Source organism: Labrus bergylta, chromosome 4 (assembly GCF_963930695.1).
Source record: "Labrus bergylta chromosome 4, fLabBer1.1, whole genome shotgun sequence".
NCBI lineage: Eukaryota > Metazoa > Chordata > Actinopteri > Labriformes > Labridae > Labrus > Labrus bergylta.
In genome coordinates this window covers 7482425-7504716 of record NC_089198.1, presented here as the reverse complement: position 1 = coordinate 7504716, position 22292 = coordinate 7482425, and the positions used below count along the sequence as shown (strand labels likewise).

Below are 22292 nucleotides of genomic sequence, written 5' to 3'. Positions count from 1 at the left end.
CTTTGTGTTCGTCCATTAAACAGAGATAACAGATAGACTGCTGATCAGTACGACAAAATACTTTCATTTCCTCATTATGACGAGAGCAGACGTTCTCCTGGAGCTTCTTGGAGGGCTCCACCAGCTTGTGTTTCTTTAATGGAGCTGCTTCAAAATGAGGCTGAAGATGTTTCTCACAGTAAGAGGCCAGACACTGCAGACAGGACTTACAGGCTTTCAGTTTCCTCCCGGTGCAGACATCACAGGCCACATCTTCAGATCCAGCATAGCAGTGATCAGCAGGAGCAGCTTGGAGTCCAGTCTTCTTCAGCTCCTCCACTAAAACTGCCAACATGGTGCTTTTCACCAGAACAGGCCTCGGTGTGAAAGTCTGCCTACACTGAGGGCAGCTGTAGATTGTCTTTTCATCCTCTTTATCCCAGTGGCTTTTAATACAGTTCATACAGTAACTATGTCCACAGGGAACAGTCACCGGATCCTTCAAGAGATCCAGACAGATGGAACAAGAGAAGGCCTCCCGGTCTAGTTGAACTCCTTTCTGCGCCATTTCTCCTCTCGGTAACAACAACTGTCTGAGTTTCACTTCCTTAGAAATCAAACTAGTTTAACCTCTGATCTACACAGCATGTGTTTGTTCAGTGTCTGCTCTTGCACCGTCCCACATGTTGGTTACACTCATCCTCAAACTGTAGATCTAAAGGGGAGGGAACAAGAAAATAAACGTCAAAGTGGAGCTGGCTGAGTCTGAGAGCAGGAAGAAGAGGGAGGGGTTAACAAGCTCTGATTCATGTTTCATTACTCTGACAGGGCAGATTCTCAACATGAATACATAACCACTCTCTGTTGCATGGAAGCAAACTCTATAAGCAAGCATGTAAAAAACTCTAGTCACACATTTCTTAACATGTAAAAAGAAGTGAATAAAACACAGAGAATAACTGAACATGTTTTACAACTACTGTCAGAACGGAGCTACCTGTGAACACCAGCATTACAAGCTGTGAAAATCTGAGACACCACAGGGAGGGGTCTGAGTTAACATTGAACTTCACCACCATTGGAAGAGGTATTTTCACATCCTGGTGGTTCACATACTGGATTAAATACATTGACCTGACCTTTATTCCTTGTTTTTGTCTATCAGATGCTCAAACTGATGATTGAAGCAGATCATTGATATTGTCTTTAAACATACTTCACCTCAGATTGAAGTCATAATCCTGTTTCAAATACAAACCTACTGATTCCTACTGCTGCTTTAATTTACAAAAGTCGGTTTGATTACAAGTAATGAAAGAATTTCAATATGTGGTAGAAGTAGTATACTGACAAAAAATACCTCAGTGTCCTTTTGTCGCTGCTCATTTGCTGATCCACGCTGCACGGGGCTGGGGAGCTCACTTGTTGGTTACACCCATCTTGCACTCCTATATTAGTGAACGAGAGGGAACCAGGAAATGTGTGCACAGAGTGGAGTTGAGCAATAGGGAGAGGTTACCATGCTGCCCTCACTCATGTGATGAATTCTCTTAAAGGGACAGTGTGAGTTTGTCAGTCTGAGTTTTATCATACAGTGAAGATTAAAAGACAACATTGAATAACCACATGATGTTTTTAAATAACTTACAGCTCACAATAGTTGAAGCAAACATTGAAAAGCTTCATGTTTGGTTTCCTCTGAAATCTACAGTTTCATAGAGCTATTTTGTATAACTGAAAAAAGATTTCTTGTGCTTTAAAGGAGAAGACAACACAGACAGTGTACAAACAAACAAACAACAACGTACAGATTCATAAAAGACGTAATGCTGCAATAGAGAGGTTAGACTTTGGAGAATTCATACAAAAGTACAATAAAATAGTACGCAGAAGTTTAAATTTGTGTTTCATCTGTGTATGTTTTACCAAGTGTTGTAGTCAAGACCACACGAACTGAGACCAAGACAAACCTGAAATCAGAGTGCTCAGAGACTGAGACAAGACCAAGACCATAAATATCAATAAAACAATCATCATCTTGTGTGCAGGGGGTGTGTCACTCACTTAAACTGTAACACCCAGAAGGTTTCAGCAGTAACCGGGGGATATAAATCAAATCATGAATTTAAGTTTTTTTTTATTCTTTTAGAAAGGGGCGTTTACCTTCTTATCACAGTAATGACGTGGAAAAATATCCCATCAGTGGTGGTCTTGATTGGTAATGCTTTAAAATCCGAGACCGAGATGAGGCCAAGTAAAAATGCTTTAGATTACGAGACGAGGCCGAGACCTTTAACAGACCCAGACTGATTTTAAGTACTGCAACTCTACAGTTTACCCACCTTCACTTCTTTATCAGGCACAAGTAAGTAGGCTCAGGACTGGTGAAATCAAAGTTTGTAGTTATGTTTCAACAGTGAATAAAATATACAGAGCATTCATTATCAGGTATGTTCATATTCTGGCTGAGGCTGGTTCAGTGTCCCTTCTCATGTCAGTGGTTACACTAATGCGGGAAGGCAGCTTGAAGTGAGCACCTGCAATACAGGGCTGTAAAAATCTGAGAAACCACAGGGAGGTGTCAGAGTGCCACTGAACTTCACCACCTTAAGGAAATGTGTCGATACACCTTTATAAATGTGAACTTTGAATAAATGGTTTATATGAAATAGTAATAAGTTAGGACTTCACTAACCGAGACCAAGAAGTACCTGAGACAGGAGTGCTCCGAGATAAGACCAAGACATTTAGGGATCCAGACCGAGTCAAGACCAAGACCAAGGCTGGGTGAGACCGAGTGTACCTGTAGTACCCAGATGTTTGAATTTCGACCCAATAATAGTTAGTGAAGACTGGTTTAATCAAACTTTGTAGTAATGATGCAACAGTGAATACAAATATCTCAACTAGAGACGTTTGGATTTTTGACTGATATACTCTGCAGTCATTATCAGGTTATTTTTTCAGTCTGGCTGAGGCTCGTTAGTGGAAACTGCAAAAAGGCCGTTCTTTTTTTAAGTACAATAGAGCGACACCTAAACAGTCAAATAAGGAGAATGGTATTGGCTGAAACAGTGGATACTTTTATGAATGAGATACATTTCTAATGTACAGCTATAAGTCCGTTCTTTTAGAAGACTAACATCCCACCAATAAACGATCAATTGTTTCGATCCAATCAGTAAAAGTATTTAAAACAAGACATCTTCTGTCATTTTACTCTCCACTGAAAGTCTGTTTAAAAAGATAGGTCTTACATTGTTTTAAATTTTATAATTCAGAGAGTTTGTTACTTTGATTTTCAGATGCAGTGTCTTCCACATATCAGGAGCATAAAAACATATTCTTCATCACTTTTTTTGTCTGATAATATTTCCTGCAGCCTTCAGCCTCTGTGCTTTCTAATTACTATTGTGTTATGATGTTTTTAGATTATGATAATTCATGTTTTAAGATACCTCATTGTACATATTTCTATCAATTGGGTAGATGGTTAACGATACAGCACAGATAAGAGAACAAAAGTCATCACTAGCACTGACAGCCTTCATGACTTAAAGGTCACATATTCTCCTCCTCTTCATCCTGTTTAAATAAGTCTCAGCGCTCCACAAAACATGTCTGTGAAGTTTCTTGTTCTAAATCCACTCTGATCCTGTATTTGATCATGCCTATAAACCCCTCTATTTCAGCCCTGCTCAGAACAGGCTGTGTGTGTACGTGCGAGGGTGAAAGGTTAACAGAATGCCTGAGATCCATGTCTGCTGTGGTGCAAGGAAAACGAGAGGGACTGGTCAGAGGAATGTCCTACGTCCACATATGATATTGAAATCAAGAAATTTGGCTTTACTGGTTTCGTCAAAGTACCGTAGTATGCGAGTGCAGTGAAGAAAAGTATAATCAGCTTTCTGTAGAAACATGGAAAAAAAAACATAGATGTTAACACATTGTCCCCTAATGACTTACAGAACTCAGCAGAGTCTCCAGGAGTCCAGTTAAACCCCTGTCCAGCATGTAGAGGCTGGACAGAGAGGCGTCAGAGTTCCACTGAACTTCACCAGCATTGGAAGAGGTGTTTTCACATACTGGTGGTTCACATACTGGATTAAATACATTGACCTGACCTTGATTCCTTGTTTTTGTCTATCAGATGGTCATACCGATGATTGAAGCAGATCATTGATGTTGTCTTTAGACATACTTCGCCTCAGATTGAAGTCATAATCCTGTTTCAAATACAAACCTACTGATTCCTACTGTTGCTTTAATTTACAAAGCCCTGCCTTGCAACAGTCGGTTTGATTCCAAGTAATGAAAGAATTGCACAACCAGTGTAGTGTTGAAAAATGAGGCCAATGTGGAAGTGCAAAATCCTGCAGTTCATCGAGTGTCCACTAGAGGCTGGCTCCAGGAACACCAGAATTCACATTCACACAACACATGCAAATAAAAAACTGTTTTTACAGCATGAATAAATATGTTAACAGCCTGGATTAGTTGTTGTCCACATGGGCACACACTGTACGGAGAGTGTATTTTTCTACAACAAATCCGATTTGAGGAACGATACGTGTTAACCATGTTTAGCCAAGTAGCTGACATGATTGACAGGTGGGTGCGATGTGTACGAGGCTTAAAACCCGCCTCAGCTCCAGCTCTCAGTCTAAAAAGTTAGACTGAGACAGGATTTCCAGCATGGTGGCTGCTGCTGATGAGCCTCAGGAGCCCCTGCTGTAACAGATGGGTGACATCACTCAGGCTTCATCCATTAATATTTACAGTTTATGTTTCATACACATAATCCTCCTACAGTTAAATAAAAAGCTAATTAGCTAGCTTATCTTTTAATAGTTTTACCGGTCAGTTTTAGAAGAGAAAATGACTTTCAGATGATTGTTTCTTAATTCTTGGCTTGCTGATGAGCTTTATGTCTGACATGTTTTTTTGTTGTTGCCTCCCTTCGTAAACAGCCAGTGACTACACCATGTATCCGTTCTCAACCCAAAATGGAAAAGACTTCCAGAATCTTCTCTCGGTCTATCTGGATGCAGCTTTCTTCCCGTGTTTACGAGAGCAGGATTTCTGGTGAGTGGTGACTGCTGCTTCTCATATTTGTTTCATGTTTGTATTTATTTGACTTGATAGCATTGTAGCAAAAGTCAACTTTTAAATATTCAGTGAAGATTTTGTCTTTATAGTCAGCTGTTAACTCTGTTAGTTGGACTGTTTGTCCTGAGGCTGGCTTCACACTAGGGGAGTTTAGGCCTGATTTTGGGCCTTTTATTTGTCCAAATAATCTTCAAGTGTGTGGTGTCAATACGATTATTTTACAGCTCCTGATCGAGTCAGAGCCTCCCCGATCTGGAATCCTAAATACAAAAACATGTTTGATATTTACCATTCCAGATCGGGCTGCCTCCGACTGAATACCTGCAGTAGCCAAAAAGAGAGCGAAGAGAGCATCACTTTTACAGCTCACAAACATGCCAGTGAACACAAACATAACTGTGCCCTGAGCCAAGAGGAATATAGAAAAAGAAGAGCAGCTTGAGTAACAACATGAGTGGCTTTTTAATGTCTCGACTGTCTTCCATATTTGTTTTTCTTCTGAAGTCACGTTTGATCACACGAGTTTCTGTGAGATCTCGTGTCTGTGGGATCACCACTGTGAACTCGTTTCTACAAACTGCAGGTGTGTGGTCTCACAGTCGGGTCAAATCGTCTAGTGTGTGCAGTCGGAGGATTATAATGTTTAGAATCATTTAGCTGTCCTTATGTCTTTGGTCTCCCACGTTTTTTAAATAGGTTAAGATCTGAATATTGTCGAGTGTGTAGCCAGCCTAAAAGAGTCCAAGACCTTTCTGATATCACTTGTTTGAAACAGTCGCTGATGAAATCTGCTCTTCACTAGTTCATTTCTGTTTGTGTTGATTTTGCAGGCAGGAGGGCTGGAGGCTGGAGAATGAAAACCCAACAGATCCCAACTCCCCTCTGGTCTTTAAAGGAGTGGTGTTCAATGAAATGAAAGGGGCTTTTGTAAGTCTACGACCTGCAGCCCTGACGCTCTGGCTCCGGATCCGGCCCGGCAGAACACGCTGTGTGTGAGCTACCTGCTGGGAGAGTAAGACCGAAAATCATTTCTTTTTATTTTGCATTAAGATGGGAGAAGCCATAAAAAGAGCCTCCATCCTCCTCTTTATTCACTACATCTTGGTTGTCATGTCGACGACTTTTTAAAGACTGAGAGCTTTACAGTACAGAAAGGATTCACTCAACAATTCTCTTCATTCAAAGTGAAGTTTTTAGCGAGTCCTATTGTTCAGAAATATTTCAAATCTCTTTGTTTTTTTCCCCGTGCAGCATCACTGACACATTTGAAGGATTCACCCTCAGCCTGCTGTCGTCTCTCATGATCTCTGGACCCAACTCTCCCTTCTACAAAGCTCTCATCGAACCCAATATAGGAACTGACTTCTCCTCTGTTGTAGGGTGAGTACGCAGGACGCAAAGTAACAAACTCTCACAAATAAACTGATCAGCAAGCTCAGAGGTTATTTAGAGCGACGGCTGGAGAAGCAGCGAGGACAGAAGTTTGGTTTGATGTGGAGGACTTCTCTGATCCAGAGGCTCAACGATGGTCCAGAACCATTTGATCTGTCAGTGCTGAGACAGCCGATGGAGACGACAGAGAGGGGCAGGAGAGGATGGGGATGATGCCCCCTGGAGGATTTGAATGTTATGGCTCTAATGTTTTAAAATAAACATCCTCATTTTGGCACGTTTGTAAATATTTTACAGCCAGCCGCTAAGATTTCAGTTATTGTCAATCCATGCAATTCTCTAAACACCAGATAAGCCAATAGAAGAATGTAATTGCAGTAGCTGGGTTCAACCTGTAGAGGGCCGTAGCTATGCATATTTTTAACACAAAATGTGGAATTTAAATTTAGATACTTTGTACTCTGGGGGTTTAGTTACTCTTTAAAGACGGGTTTTCATCTATATGATTTTGCTAAACTACTTAGATGACAACTTTCTTTTAGAAATATCTATTAAAAGATAATTTAACATTTTAGTATATTGCTGCTGAGCTGTGATGCTCTGCCTCATGTGCTGCAGACAGCGCTCAGAGTACTGCATTGTTCTGAAATGTTGTGTTCTGCAGATATGACGGCAGCACCAAAGAGGCGTCGTTCAGTATAGGACTGCAGGGAATGGCCGAGGAGGACACCGAGAGAGTGAAGCAAATCATCAGCCAAACCATCAACGACATCATCGAGTAAGTCCCACGCTCCCTTTTGTATTTAAGACTTTAATATATGTTTACAAACCTGCTCTCTCTAAGTGTCAGCTTGTTTTGATAAAGCCATAAACTGTAAGGTCTACTTGCACATGAAGGATGATGAGTTGCTTGGTTACATGAAATTGAAACGGCACATAAGATAAAATGAGTCCTCGTCATCATCGACAGGAGCGGCTTTGAGGAGGAAAGAATCGACGCTCTCCTGCATAAGATCCAGATCCAGATGAAGCACCAGTCCACAAACTTCGGCCTGTCTCTGGCCTCGGTGAGTTCACAAACACAAGGACACTGCATGTATTTATAAACCTCTATGTGTGAGATATGTCAGGAAGAATGATGATGTTAGTTATGTTGTCTCTGCTGAAATCTTGTGTTTCTACCACTATATACTCTGTGTATTTCTATACAAATACAGAATGTTTTAAACATGTCTAAACGTATGAGATGAGCTTGTTTTCACAGCAGTTTATTTGCTGATTTCTTCCTTTTGTTGATGAGTTGCAGTAAACTCAATAATCACAGAGAGTATAATATTTAAAGGGATTACACATGTGTATGAGAAGTAAAGTTTTAATCACTATACATCAATGTAAGAGTCAAACAGGACACTTAGATTAGCTTTATTTTGTCAGTAATGTTATAATCGCTTTGTGGATTCTGCTGCATGTTTCACATGTCGGTTTCATTATTCATGGCTGTTTGTGTATGTATATACATTTTTGTTTTTTCTAGTACATTGCGTCATCGTGGAACCACGACGGCGACCCGGTGGAGCTGCTGCAGATCAACGACAGCGTTGCCAAGTTCAAACAGACCCTGAAGGAAAACCCTCGCTTCCTCCAGGACAAAGTCAAGCTCTACTTTAAGGTGTGTGACACTGGGAAAGTACTTTTCTTCAAAACATCCAGAAATATGTGAAAAAAAGGTTTAAAAAAAATACAAGAATAAACCTTTTACAAGTCTCACTAATGTTCTCTGTAGGGGGAAATACTCGTTCTGCTCTTAAGGTCAACCTCAGCAGCCCTGGAGTGTTTTAAGATCATGACAAAAAAACATGAACTTTGAAGGTTTTCTGTATCATTTGTGTTTTTTCTCTTCCTCTTCAAATCCCCATTACCCCCCCTACAGGAGAACACACACAGACTGACCCTGTCCATGAGTCCGGATGAGGTCTACTTGGAGAAACAGGCCAAAGCCGAGGAGGAGAAGCTCCAGAAAAAGATCCATGCTCTGTCAGACAGCGACAAAAAAGACATCTATGAAAAAGGTACAAATGATTGAAACTGCTCCACGGAGGAAATCTGTGTTTCTCTGCTTCTGTTAAAACACTTTCTGAGCTTGACTCTGTGAAATCACACAGAATTGTCTGAAGCAAACAGGCTTTTATTGGCTGCTTGATTGATTTGATTGAAGCCCCAAAAAATCCAATAAACCATCAGATTAACACAATAACTGAGAAAAAAACATCAAGCGCTGCAATGTGACTGTATACAGAATATATTCATGTTGACCTGTTCTAGATCCCTCATTTAGTCATATAGTGTTACAATGCTGCATGTTCAAACTAAACATAGGCAGAGTTATAGAGCATGAGGTAAACATATGTTGGAGTAATCCCAGGATGAGTCAGCAGAGGGCGCTAAACGGCTTGAGGTGTTTTTTATTGACACCAGTATCAGATAAATAAGATGTTTTTTGAGCTGCAAATCATTCAAAGCTGCTCTATAAGTTTTCAAAGACTGACAAAAGTGTTACTGAATTGAGTGTCATTTGCCAGTTTTAGTCCGAGGGGGTGAGGAGTTGCCTTAAATATTAAAAACCGTCTTTGAGGGGACTTGTTAGAAACATTAAAGTACAGAGATTTACTGATGGAAAACCATAAAAGAACATTTCACCTGCATTCACTTTTCTGTTTATGACCCAACCAGTAAAACTTGTTGAAACATTTCAGAAGGATTTGATTGAGGCACTTCTGATTTAACTGTCTGTTTCATATTCATGTTCTTCTTCTTCTTCTTGGGAAAAGGTCTGGAGCTGCTGGCTGCTCAGAGCAAAACGCAGGACGCCTCCTGTTTGCCGGCGCTGAAAGTGTCTGACATTGAGCCCACGATCCCTGTTACTCCTGTTCAGATCAGCACAGCAGGTACGGCCCAGTGTCCGCTCTACACAAGTTTATAAAACATTATACACAACAAGGAAGAATCATCTCAGAGTGTTGTGGTTAAAACCCCTTAAAATGTTTCCTCTCCTTGTCTCCTTCAGTCGGCGTACCGGTGCAGTACTGTGAGCAGCCCACCAACGGGCTAGTTTACTTCAGAGCCATGTGCAGTCTCAACACACTGCCGGAGGACCTCAGGCTCTATGTCCCGCTCTTCTGCAGCGTTGTCACCAAGTAAGTTCACCTGACAGTCGATTGGACCAGAGCAAGATTTCAAAATGTGTCACCTGGTATATGAAAAGTTTGAAGATATTATGCTTTATTGATCTTTTCTGTATTTGTGTAAGGTTTGGACAGGTGGTGTTTGAAAGCATTTTAAAGATTGCATGTGTGTCTGTTTGTTAAATCAGGATGGGCTGTGGAGGTCTGGACTACAGACAACAGTCCCAGCAGATGGAGCTGAGGACTGGGGGCATGTCTGTCTCCACCCAGGTCGTCCCTGACTCCACCCAGCTGGACATGTACGAGCAGGTCAGTACCAGCTTACTGTGTTTGAAAAGTCGTACAAATATATGGATAGAAGTAATGTTTGGACAGAGACATTTCTGGACAAGAATACTTTAGATGATGTAGGGAGTGAGTCTGAGCCTGAAGGCAAAGCTCTCCATTTACCGGTCACCTATGATCATGAGCTATGGGTAGTGACCGAAATAATAAGATGGTGGATACAAGCGGCTGAAATGAGTTTCCTCCAGAGGTCGGCTGGGCTCAGTCTTAGAGAGAGGGCGAGGAGCTCAGACATTCTGGTAGAGCTCAGAGTAGAGCCGTTTCTCCCTCAAATCTAAAGGAGCCAGTCGAGGTGGTTCGGCCATCTGATTAGGATGCCACCTGGACGCCTCCCTTTGAGGTCTTCTGAGCACGCCCCAACTGGGAGGAGACCCCGGGGTAGACCCAGAGTTTACTGGAGGGATTACTGTGTATATCCCCACTGGCCTGGGAACACGTCAGAATCCCTCAGGAGGAACTGGAGAGAGAGAAGTCTGGGTTGAATTACTACTGCTGCCACAGAGACCTGACCTTTGATAAGTGGAAGAAAATGGATGAATGGAGTAATGAAGTATGCTGCTCCATGTCAGGTTCCTTCATATATGACATCACATGTAATTTAGTAACTTTATTCTATATTAATTAAATGTTTGTTCTTTATTATGATGATTCTTGTGCATTGTGGAAACCCATCTTCTTTCTGCTGCGTCGTCTTCAAAAATCAAATGTCTCCTCAAAGCTGCAGAAATTGAAACTGAGTGATCGTGTGTTACATAAACAGAGGTTGTGATTTATCTTGGTTCAGTGTTTAACTGCTGCTGGTTACATTACATCAGTATAAAACAGGTAATCAAAGAAGAGTCTTGTCTCTGTGTTCTCTGTTCCAGGGTGTCCTCCTGTCCTCCTCCTGCCTGGAGAGAAACCTTCCTCACATGTTTCATCTGTGGAGCGACATATTCAACAAGTACGTCCTCCATCACTTCTTATAAACTGAGAGAAAATGTGTCCTGAAATTCGAGGAGGCTGAGAAGACAGCTCGATATTTATCTTTTTTTTTTTTTTTTCCACTACAGCCCCCACTTTGACGAGGTGGAGCGCCTGAGAGTGCTGGTGATGATGTCAGCACAGGAGTTAGCCAATGGGATCTCCTACTCGGGCCACATGTACGCCATGACACGTGCAGGCCGTCACCTGACTCCAGCAGGAGACCTCAATGAGACGCTTGGTGGGATGGAACAGGTATGCACCTGGAGTGTTGATCCTAAAAAACTAAAATGATAGTGTCTGACTCCTGCACGTCAGCTTTAAGAAGTGTTGTCATAGTGATTTAAAGCTTGAAGTAAATTACGCAGACGCAGATTCAAGACATACAGTATAGCATGATTTTTTTCTGACAAGCAGAGACAATTTCATTTGTTCCTACTTTGTGCAAGAGGTTTTTTGTTTTTCCATTCTCTCGCTTCATATTTGATCCATCTTTTATCAATGATTACTTCAGGTGAAGTTTATGAAGAGGGTCGCTGAGTTGTCCGACCTCAGCCAAGTCATCCGAACGCTCGTCAGGATCAAGAAGCATCTTCTCAACCCGGACAACATGAGGTGAGATGTTACACCTGAGGAGAGGTTTTCTTTTAAAAGGTTTTGTTTTGGGGCTTTTTGGGCCTTTATTTTAGAGACAGGACAGTGGACAGAGTCAGAAATCAGAGAGAGAGAGAGAGAGAGAGAGAGAGAGAGAGAGTGGGGAAAGCAGGAAATGAGCCACAGGTCGTCCGCTTGGAGGACTACAGCCTCCACACATGGGGCGTCCACTAACCACTAGGCTATGGTCGCCTCCATGGTGATAGATTTTTGAATGATGAAGAGATAGTGACAGTATTCTGCAGTTAATGTTATTTTAATTACTGCAACATGGTTTCAATATAAAGGGTCTGTTTGTAACATGCTCGTCAATGTAAATGTTTGTCTCTTACAGGTGTGCGATCAACACTACTCCACAGAAAATGTCGGACACGGCAGCACAGCTGGAGAGCTTCATGAAGGACGTGGCTGACAACAGAAAGGAGCGCAAACCGGTCAGAAGTAACATTATTGAGGTAAACTATCAACAAACAAATCAAAACATGAAAGCAGGCAGAATAATTCTTAAAATTAGATTTTAATATTCTCTTGATTTTTTTTTCTAAAGAGGCCTCTCGACCCATCGGATGTCTCGGGGCTGAGCCGGAAACTCATCTCTGTAAGTTTTCAGGAACATCTTACATTTCTCTGTTTGTTTGCTCGCTATGTCAGTGGTTCTCAACTGGTGGGTAGGGGCCCATAAGTGGGTCACAGAGCTGTTTTCAGTGGGTCGTGACTGAGTTCCTAGGGGAAAAAAATGATGGTGTCAAAAAGTCTGTAAAGTTCTATGTTCTGTATCTTTGTTCTGTCACATCTTTTGAAACATCTTTCATTGAAAATAAACCTGATAGGTTGAACAATATCAGAAACTCTGGTCGCAGGAGGAGATGGTGGTGAGTCCTAAAGCTAAACCCATTAAGAACCACTCCTCTAAATATATCCCTGCCATAGTGAGTTCACATTATATTAAAGGCAGAACCGTCTCTGCAGATTAAAGAAGATAAAATAATGGAAAAGATGAGGAAAGGCCGTCTTATAGAAACGCAAAAATACAGATTTTAAAGTCAAAAATCTTTGAAGAAGCAAAATAACACCAACACAAAACAGTTGAACCTTTGATTTCAATAGTTGTGAGATCACCTGTAATTTTATTTTGTCCTTTATTATGAGACATTCCTTCAAAACAAAGTCCTGTGCATGCATGAGATTATAAATATAACGCTTATTTGTTTTTTTTAAATACCTGAGTACAATATTCCACCAGTACCGCTCAGCTCTCTTTTAACCATAGTTTACATCTTATTGTATAATATAACTGTTTTGTTTGTATATATACTGGTGGGTTTAGTATTTGTATATGTTCTATATTTAACTACTTCTCTACAGGTGTGCTCCGACAGGTTTTTGTTGTACTTGTACAGTGACAGTAAAGATCATCTTCTCTGATTTCAGGAGCAAAACTTCCAGCCGTGTCAGATGAAAACGTTCTTCCAGCTTCCCTTCCCTGTTCACTTTATCAGCGAGAGTATTCGTACGGTACCCTTCTCCCACCACGACTACGCCAGGTAACCACACCTGTACCTGGCAGGGATGAGTGACAGCACTTCCTTTAAAAGTCTGATTTACACGGACAGTTCTTTGTCTTTCTACTTTTTTCTACGTGTAACTTTTAGTTCATCTAAAGTGTAATAAAAACTTTTTGTTTCCTTTTTTCTCTTAAAGTTTGTGCATCTTGGCGAGGATGATGACGGCTAAGTTTCTGCATGGAGAAATCAGGGAGAAGGGAGGAGCCTACGGGGGCGGGGCCAGGATGGGAGGAGGTCTTTTCTCTTTTTACTCGTACAGGTGAGAGGCCGCAACACCACACTCAACAAAGTTTTAAAAAACATTGTGGAAATTGTGCTGACGTTGAAATACAATAACAGTTCATTTTGTTGCCTTGGCTGAAACAAGTTTAATATTTTATATACACTCAGGCTTTCTCGAACCTTAGAAAACGATGTGCATTTTGGTTAATAGGTGTATTTAATGGAATCTAATACATACAAAATCTCCGTACTTATGAAGGAGTAGAGGTAGATTCTATAAAAGGGGGCAGGCTGGGTTGTCTTCAAGATATGAATTTTGTTAAAGGTCACATATTCTCCTCGTCTTCAACCAGTTTAAATAAGTCTCAGAGCTCCTCAAAACATGTGTGTGAAGTTTCTTGTTCTAAATCCACTCTGATCCAGTATTTGATCATGTCTATAAACCCCTCTATTTCAGCCTTACTCAGAACAGACTGTTTCTGTGTCTGTACCTTTAAATATGTAAATGAGCTGTGTTTGACCACGCCCCCTCTCTGGAAGTGCTCGGGTGTCTCAGGCTTTCTCGCTACCTGCTCTATTGTTTACGGTGAGAAGGCAGACTCAGAGGGCAAAACAAACACCTAGCTGTGGGAGTGTCACCCACCTGGGGGAGGGGCTACTGCCCTTTGTGATGTCATGAAGGGAGAATCTCTAAACGGCCTTTTTGAGCACACATTTTCTGAAAAGTGGAGCAGGCAGAAGACGGAGAGGATGGACTTTTCTCATCATTGTGGGGTTTGTAGACGGACTAGAGACACATAGAAACATGGTGAAGAGGATTTAACAGAATATGTGACCTTTAAAATGGATTTCAAATAAAGTTTAAGAGAGAGAAGCGAAAGAACCAAAGTTGCAGCAGCACTTATTTTTTTCTAATCTAATGAAATTTGACCTCTTCTTCCTCCTTTTGTCCAAAATGCAAAATGTTTATATTACAAGAATATTCAGGCGATCTGTCTGGAAAAAAAGAGACACAGAAGACTGAACAATTTACTAAGGGAAGCCATCATGGGGCGTTTTTGGAAGCTGTAATAAAATATTCCAAATGACTTCTACGTTTAAAAAGAATCTTCTTTGAGTTGAACAGTGTGTCGTTGATTTTGTATTTCTTTCTCGTACTTCTCTAAGGGATCCAAACTCGGTGCAGACCTTGTCTGCGTTTCGTCGAGGTGTGGACTGGGCGAAGTCGGGACAGTTCACCCAGCAGGACATCGATGAAGCTAAACTGTCAGTGTTCTCGGCTGTTGACTCGCCTGTGGCCCCCGCGGACAAAGGTGAGGAACGACTGAGTGATCCCTCCAGCTGCTGTCAGGATGCCTCACCTGATCCTCCTCCAATCAGATCTCTGGAGCTTTAACATCTCAGTACATTACTGACAACTTCAACATTAGAAGTCTTTAATGGAGGTTAAAAGCTTTTAAAGGATTAATGAATAAAATGATGAGTAAAAAGTTGAATTATAAGCAAGTTCAGATATGAAGAGATCTTCATTAGTTTTATTAACTTAGTCTCCGTCTCTGTTGTAAAGCCGTCACTGTCTCCACTTTATCTCTTAGCTGTCTGGTTTGTTCACTCTGTGTTTGTGTTGCAGGAATGGGTCGCTTCCTCAGCGGAGTCACCGATGAGATAAAGCAGAATCACAGAGAAAGACTTTTTGCTGTCACTCACCAAAGTCTGGTGGAAGTGGCTGAAAGGTACAAACTTTATGTCCCCTTACATAACTCAGAAATGAAGAGAAGGAGAAACTAAAAGAAAAACAGACTGACAAACTGTTCCCGTTTATTCCCACATCAAGTGTTAACTCATGTCTTGTTTTCCCCCTCGCTGCAGATACCTCGGCGTCGGTCAGAGGACTTGTGGAGTTGCTATCTTGGGTCCAGAGAACGAGGCGATTAAAAAAGATCCCTCATGGATCGTAAAATAATCCAGTCTGTAGGCAACTTGTGATTTAAATACTCAACTGGACTTCTGGAGAATCACAGCTGCACGACTTATTCTGTACTGAATGCTGAAAGTCTACGGTTAGGATTTTTTATTAAAGAGTCAAAAAGCTGAAGCGCACAATATCAAGAGGAGGACTGAGAGCTGCTGTCATGGTTCAGATACGTCTTCATTCTGTATATATTTAATGAAATATATGATCATGTTGGAATACACTATGTGAGTGAGCTCTTCTTTTTGGGATCATTGCAAAAGTATCATCAAGAGATATATCATTTATATAAACTTCAATCAGGTGTTTTTGTTTTTTTCTGCAGGATACAAATGACTTTCTTCCTCTGTGGTTTACTCTGGGAAACTCAGAGCAGAGGAAGAACATCAGAGCCATTCTGTCTAATTCAAACAACAAACTGAGTCATGTGCAAACACTCAGTCAGGTCATGTTGGTCTTTGTGGGGGCGCAGGTAGTCTAGTGGCGGTTTTTGTGCACGCCCCATGTATGGAGGCTGTGGTCCTATTTTCCACAAATTTCACATTTTCATTGGTTCCTAAGTTAGGAAGTGATTGAACATGAATTATGATCTTAATATGTTTCCCTCAGTACGACCCTTATGAGGTAGAAGTAAACAAAATCATATCAAGATCATAACTCATATTCAACAACTTCCTAACTCTCTATCGATGAGCTGTAATCAGGAAGGTAATGAGAACAAACTCTTAGATAATGACCTGTTAACTATAGACTATGGTCATGTAGATAAGGTACTAATAAGTGCTTCATAATGACCAATAAGCAGCCAGTATGCTACTAGTTAGCATGCTAATAAGCTGCTAGTTAATGTTGAATATTATGACCTTAAATTGAAGTTTTAACAATTATTTTTCAAGTCTTTGAACACCACAGGTGAAATCAATTTCCCTCCATTTTATCGGGTTTGAAGCACAAATCAACAGATTTAAAACTCAGGGTGAATAAAACCAAAGAATTGCTGCAGGTCAACACATCTGGTGAGATGATTGAGTTTTTAAAATCAGACACTCTAACCTCAGTTCCCTTTTCTAAAATCCTAATTAACTGATAAATAAAACAGAGTCACACGTCTTTGCACACAATAAATGCTTTATTACTCTGACAGGACGGTCACATCTCACTGCCGGCACATGAAGGTAAAATGTTGCTCCACTTCCAAAACTACAGCAACAGCAGGACCCTACTCACAAACACCACTATAGAGATGTCACACACACACACACACACACACACACAGAAAGCCCAGAGTGGATAGAAACAACAAAGGCAACACCACAACAACACACACTCATATACGCATGGTTAGCAGGTGAAAGGATACACACACACACACACACACACACACACACACACACACACACACACACACACACACACACACACACACACACACACAGAAAGCCCAGAGTGGATAGAAACAACAAAGGCAATAATAATTTAAGGGATTTTTTAACATGGATATCATTAAAAAAAAGTCACCATTGTAGGCTCTAGGGTCACCGAAATATTTCATCACACATAAAGTAAATCATGCTTAACGCTTTTATATTATGTGTGCTGTGAGTTTGATGGCACTACAACATGTTATAGTATAGTTATTACTTATTGAATTACCATATTTAATGATAAAAAATCACTAAAATTACATTTATGCACATTTTACCAAACTAAGAGTTGTAGTATAATCAAGAGAAGATGGTTTATGTGTGTTGTGAGTTTGATGGCACTACAACATGTTATAGTATAGATATTACATATTGTATTACATATTTAATGATAAAAAATCACTACAATTACATGAAAGCCCTTTATCCAAAGCAACGTGATGTAGTTTATAGAGCAGGAGGACATTTATTCATAATGGGTTTTTGTTTTACCCTACACCTTACAAAAGGGATTTTATTGAACATTGGATTATTTATAGGCTATTGAAAAATCCTCAATTTGTTTTTGAAGTATTATTTTCCAATCTGAGAAATGTAGGATGAAAAACGTGAGATCACATTTGTGTAAAATGATTTTCATGACACTACACCTCTCCTGGGTGAAGTTATTGAATATTTCTGTATCATATTTTTTCAGTATTGCAATTTGCAGACGGTCCCTGCGCATTCGAGCACCAGCCGGCTCGGCTTAGAGGCCAATGCAAGTTCCCCAGCGCGGAGGACGGCTCGTTTGGAGGAAAATACGAATGTAGCTCGCAGTCTATCTTGTTGTGATTGCAGAGAGGTGTCGGTTTTGGAAGAGCAATGTTCCACTGATGAGTTATGGATCCGGGAAAGCCGAATCTGTGAATATATTTCGAAGTGTATCCCTTGCGCCAAAACAGATGACAAGACTTTAACATCTGTTTTAAATGTCTTTCTGAGACAATATAACGGTGACGGTGCACAAGCAAAGCAGTTCTGTCCTTGTAATTAAGTCCAAGGTTAAAATATAGCTCAAATAAGTCCTGTACTGTCATTTTTATCACAAGAACACAGAAGGCTAAGACTGGCTGGTTTCTGTTGTGCACCTGATATCTGGTGAGCACGAGAAACTTTCACGTGAGCACCGGTTAGTTTCTGGTGCGCACAAGAAACATATATTTTTATTTTTTCTGCCTATGTCCCTTTAAGGGCTCCGTAGCTTTCTGATTAGTATTGTGTTATGATGTTTTTAGATTATTATAATTCATGTTTTAAGATACCTCATTGTACATTTTTCTATCAATTGGGGGAGTTACTGCTAATTTGGTCTGACAGAGAAATGTATACAAATGAACTATAGATTTATTTGCAAATTTATTCAAAACTTTACATCATTACAAATAGTCGATGGTTAGCGATACAGCACAGATAAGAGAACAAAAGTCATCACTAGCACTGACAACCTTCATGAATTAAAGGTCACATATTCTCCTCCTCTTCAACATGTTTAAATAAGTCTCAAACTTGTCTGTCTTTTGTTCTAAATCCACTCTGATCCTGTATTTGATCATGCCTATAAACCCCTCTATTTCAGCCCTGCTCAGAACAGGCTGTTTCTGTGTCTGTACCTTTAAATGTAAATGAGATGTGTCACCCACCTGGGGGAGGTGTTACTGCTCTTTGTGATGTCATAAAGAGAAAATCTCCAAACGACCTGTTTGAGCACACATTTTCTGAAAAGTGGAGCAGGCACAATACAGAGAGGATGGACTTTTCTCATCATTGGGGGGTTTGTAGACAGACCAGGGACACATATTAGAGTTAGAGAAACATGGTGAAGTGTATTTTACATAATATGAGACCTTTAACATTAATAATAATGATAATAACATAGCGCTTCTCTGAATACTCTAAGACGCCTAACTAAGAACAAAACAAAACAAAGAAGTGTGTGTGTGTGTGTGTGTGTGTGTGTGTGTGTGTGTGTGTGTGTGTGTGTGTGTGTGTGTGTGTCAAAGTACCATAGTATTCGAGTGCGGTGAAGAAAGTATAATCAGCTTTCTGTAGAAACATGGAAAAAAAAACACATGTTAACACATTGTCCCCTAATGACTTCTGTCTACTTCAGCTTACACAACTCAGCAGAGTCTTCTGAATCATAAAACCCCAGTCCAGCATGTAGAGGCTGAGTGAATGTGGTCTGGACTCTGTGGAGGAGAGTCATGGATTCAGAGATGCTGTAGAAGGACAGAATACCTGCTCTGTGATCCAGGTACACTCCTACTCTGGAGGACTGAGGACCTGAGACAGGAGTGAAGACTTTGTTGTAATAAAAGTTATAACTGTTGCTGTCACAGTCTAACACCCAAGATTTGTCATTATGTCCAAACCAACATTCATCTGAGAGCCCTGTTCTGCTGATATTCTTGTATGTGACTGCTACAGAAACATTTCCTCTCAACTCCACTTCCCAGTAACAACGTCCCATCAGACTCTCTTTACTCAGGACCTGACACCAATAAGTGAATCTGTCTGGGTGACTAGAATAAGACTGTTGTTTACTCATTAATGTTACTTTTCTGTTCCCATCAGATAATAAAAGTTTTGTGTATGCTGTGTTTGGATCCAGTGTGATGTCACATGAATATTTTAAGAACTCAGCTCTGGTCTTGGGCTCTGGTTCTGGTTCTGACAGTAAAACATCCACTTCAGTCACTGTCTGTGAGATGTTTGTCCATTTCTCTCTCAGGACGTCCTGTAGTTTATCTCTGACTTCTGACACAGCCGCTGTCACATCCTCAAAGTACCTCAGAGGACGGATCTTGATGCTGGATGAGTGTGTAGATTCACTGAGTGGTGACAGTGAGGGGTAGTCGTGTAGAAACTGGTTGTGATCTTCTGTGTGTGAGAGCTTCTCCAGTTCAGCGTCTCTCCTCTTCAGCTCAGTGATCTCCTGCTCCAGCTTCTCCTGAAGCTCTCTGACTCGACTCACTTCAGTTTGCTGCTGGGATCTGACCTGCTGCTTCACATCAGAGCGTCTTTTCTCCATGAGACGGATCAGCTCACTGAAGATCTTCTCACTGTTCCCCACTGTTTTATCAGCGGAGCCATTGATAGCCTCCACCTCCTGTTGGAGCATCTTCATATCTTTCTCTCTGTCCTGGATTCTCTGCTGGATGTTTTGTCGACTCACCTCGAGCTCTCTCTGCTTCTCGCTCCTTTCTGCTGCAGCTGAGACTGTGTCATGACCTTTGTGTTCATCCACAGAGCAGAGATAACAGATAGACTGCTGATCAGTACGACAGAACATCTTCATCACCTCATCATGACGAGAGCAGACGTTCTCCTGGAGCTTCTTGGAGGGCTCCACCAGCTTGTGTTTTGCATAAGCAGGTGAATCATAATGAGGCTGAAGGTGTTTCTCACAAAATGAGATCAAACAGACCAGACAGGACTTACAGGCTTTCAGTTTCCTCCCGGTGCAGACGTCACAGGCCACATCATCAGGTCCAGCATAGCAGTGATCAGCAGGAGCAGCTTGGAGTCCAGTCTTCTTCAGCTCCTCCACTAAATCTGCCAACATGGTGTTTTTCACCAGAACAGGCCTCGGTGTGAAAGTCTGCCTACATTGAGGGCAGCTGTAGATTGTCTTCTCATCCTCTGTGTCCCAGTGGCTTTTAATACAGCTCATACAGTAACTGTGTCCACAGGGAATAGCAACCGGATCCTTCAGGAGATCCAGACAGATGGAACAAGAGAAGGCCTCCCGGTCTAGTTGAACTCCTTTCTGCGCCATTTATCCTCTCAGTAACGACGACTGTCTGAGTTTCACTTCTTAGAAATCAAACTAGTTTCACCTCTCATCTAAACAGCATGTGTTTGTTCAGTGTCTGCTCTTGCACCGTCCCACATGTTGGTTACACCCATCCTCAAACTGTCGATCTAAAGGGGAGGGAACAAGAAAATAAACGTCAGAGTGGAGCTGGCTGAGTCTGAGAGCAGGAAGAAGAGGGAGGGGTTAACAAGCTCTGATTCATGTTTCATGCCTCTGACAGGGCAGATTCTCAACATGAATACATAACCTCTCTCTGTTGCATGGAAGAAAACTCTATAAGCAAGCATGTAAAAAACTCTAGTCACACATTTCTTAACATGTAAAAAGAAGTGAATAAAACACAGAGAATAACTGAACATGTTTTACAACTACTGTCAGAACGGAGCTACCTGTGAGCACCAGCATTACAAGCTGTGAAAATCTGAGACACCACAGGGAGGCGTCAGAGTTAACACTGAACTTCACCAGCATTGGAAGAGGTGTTTTCACATACTGGATTAAATACATTGACCTGACCTTTATTCCTTGTTTTTGACTATCAGATGGTCAAACTGATGATTGAAGCAGATCATTGATATTGTCTTTAGACATACTTCGCCTCAGATTGAAGTCATAATCCTGTTTCAAATACAAACCCACTGATTCCTACTTTTGCATTAACTTAAAAAGCCTTGCCTTAAAACAGTCGGTTTGATTACAAGTAATGGAAGAATTTGGATGTGTAATAGAAGTAGTCCACCGACAAAAAATACCTCAGTGTCCTTTTGTCGCTGCTCATTTGCTGATCCAGGCTGCACGGGGCTGGGCAGCTCACTTGTTGGTTACACCTATCTTGCACTCGTATATTAGTGAACGAGAGGGAACCAGGAAATGTGTGCACAGAGTGGAGTTGAGCAATAGGGAGAGGTTACCATGCTGCCCTCACTCATGTGATGAATTCTCTTAAAGGGACAGTGTGAGTTTGTCAGTCTGAGTTTTATCGTGCAGTTAAGATTAAAAGACAACATTGAACAACCACATGATGTTTTTAAATAACTTACAGCTCACAATAGTTGAAGCAAACATTGAAAAGCTTCATGTTTGGTTTCCTCTGAAATCTACAGTTTCATAGAGCTATTTTGTAAAAAAAGATTTGTTGTGCTTTAAAGGAGAAGACAACACAGACAGTGTATAAACAAACAACAACATACAGATTCAAAAAAGACGTAATGCTGCAATAGAGAGGTTAGACTTTGGAGAATTCATACAAAAGTACAATAAAATAGTACGCAGAAGTTTAAATTTGTGTTTCATCTGTGTATGTTTTACCAAGTGTTGTAGTCAAGACCACACGAACTGAGACCAAAACAAACCTGAAATCAGAATGCTCAGAGACCGAGACGAGACCAAGGCCAAGGCAGGGCAAGACTGAGACGAGACCAAGACTATAAATATAAATAAAACAATCATCATCTTTAAAATCCGAGACCGAGATGAGGCCGAGTAAAAATGATTTTGATTACGAGAAGAAAGCAAGACCTTTTAAAGATCCAGACCGATTTTGAGCACTACAACACTACAGTTTACCCACCTTCACTTCTTTATCAGGCACAAGTAAGTAGGCTCAGGACTGGTGAAATCAAACTT

The 22292-nt window shown here is 41.0% G+C and overlaps 3 protein-coding genes across 3 annotated transcripts in view; 1 reads left to right on the top strand and 2 right to left on the bottom strand.

The window, feature by feature from the left end:
• Positions 1-547, bottom strand: part of LOC136179009 (tripartite motif-containing protein 16-like) — a 2200-nt gene extending 1653 nt beyond the window's left edge. Inside the window, exon 1 of the mRNA XM_065953599.1 lies at positions 1-547. This exon is cut by the window's left edge and continues 1653 nt beyond it. Within this exon, the coding sequence (XP_065809671.1) occupies positions 1-547 (547 nt within the window).
• A 7890-nt stretch (positions 548-8437) lies between these two features.
• Positions 8438-15374, top strand: LOC136178938 (presequence protease, mitochondrial-like). The gene is made up of 14 exons (XM_065953385.1): positions 8438-8549; positions 9309-9425; positions 9545-9674; positions 9851-9971; positions 10874-10950; positions 11060-11225; positions 11485-11585; positions 11959-12079; positions 12172-12222; positions 13056-13168; positions 13326-13448; positions 14579-14724; positions 15042-15144; positions 15281-15374. Exons 1-14 carry the CDS (start codon positions 8438-8440, stop codon positions 15372-15374), a joined length of 1575 nt encoding a protein of 524 aa, XP_065809457.1.
• Positions 15375-18328: 2954 nt separating this feature from the next.
• LOC136179010 (tripartite motif-containing protein 16-like) lies at positions 18329-20769 on the bottom strand. The gene has a single exon (XM_065953600.1). It carries the CDS (start codon positions 20625-20627, stop codon positions 18951-18953), a length of 1677 nt encoding a protein of 558 aa, XP_065809672.1. The 5' UTR covers positions 20628-20769; the 3' UTR covers positions 18329-18950.
• Between the last annotated feature and the right edge of the window lie 1523 nt (positions 20770-22292).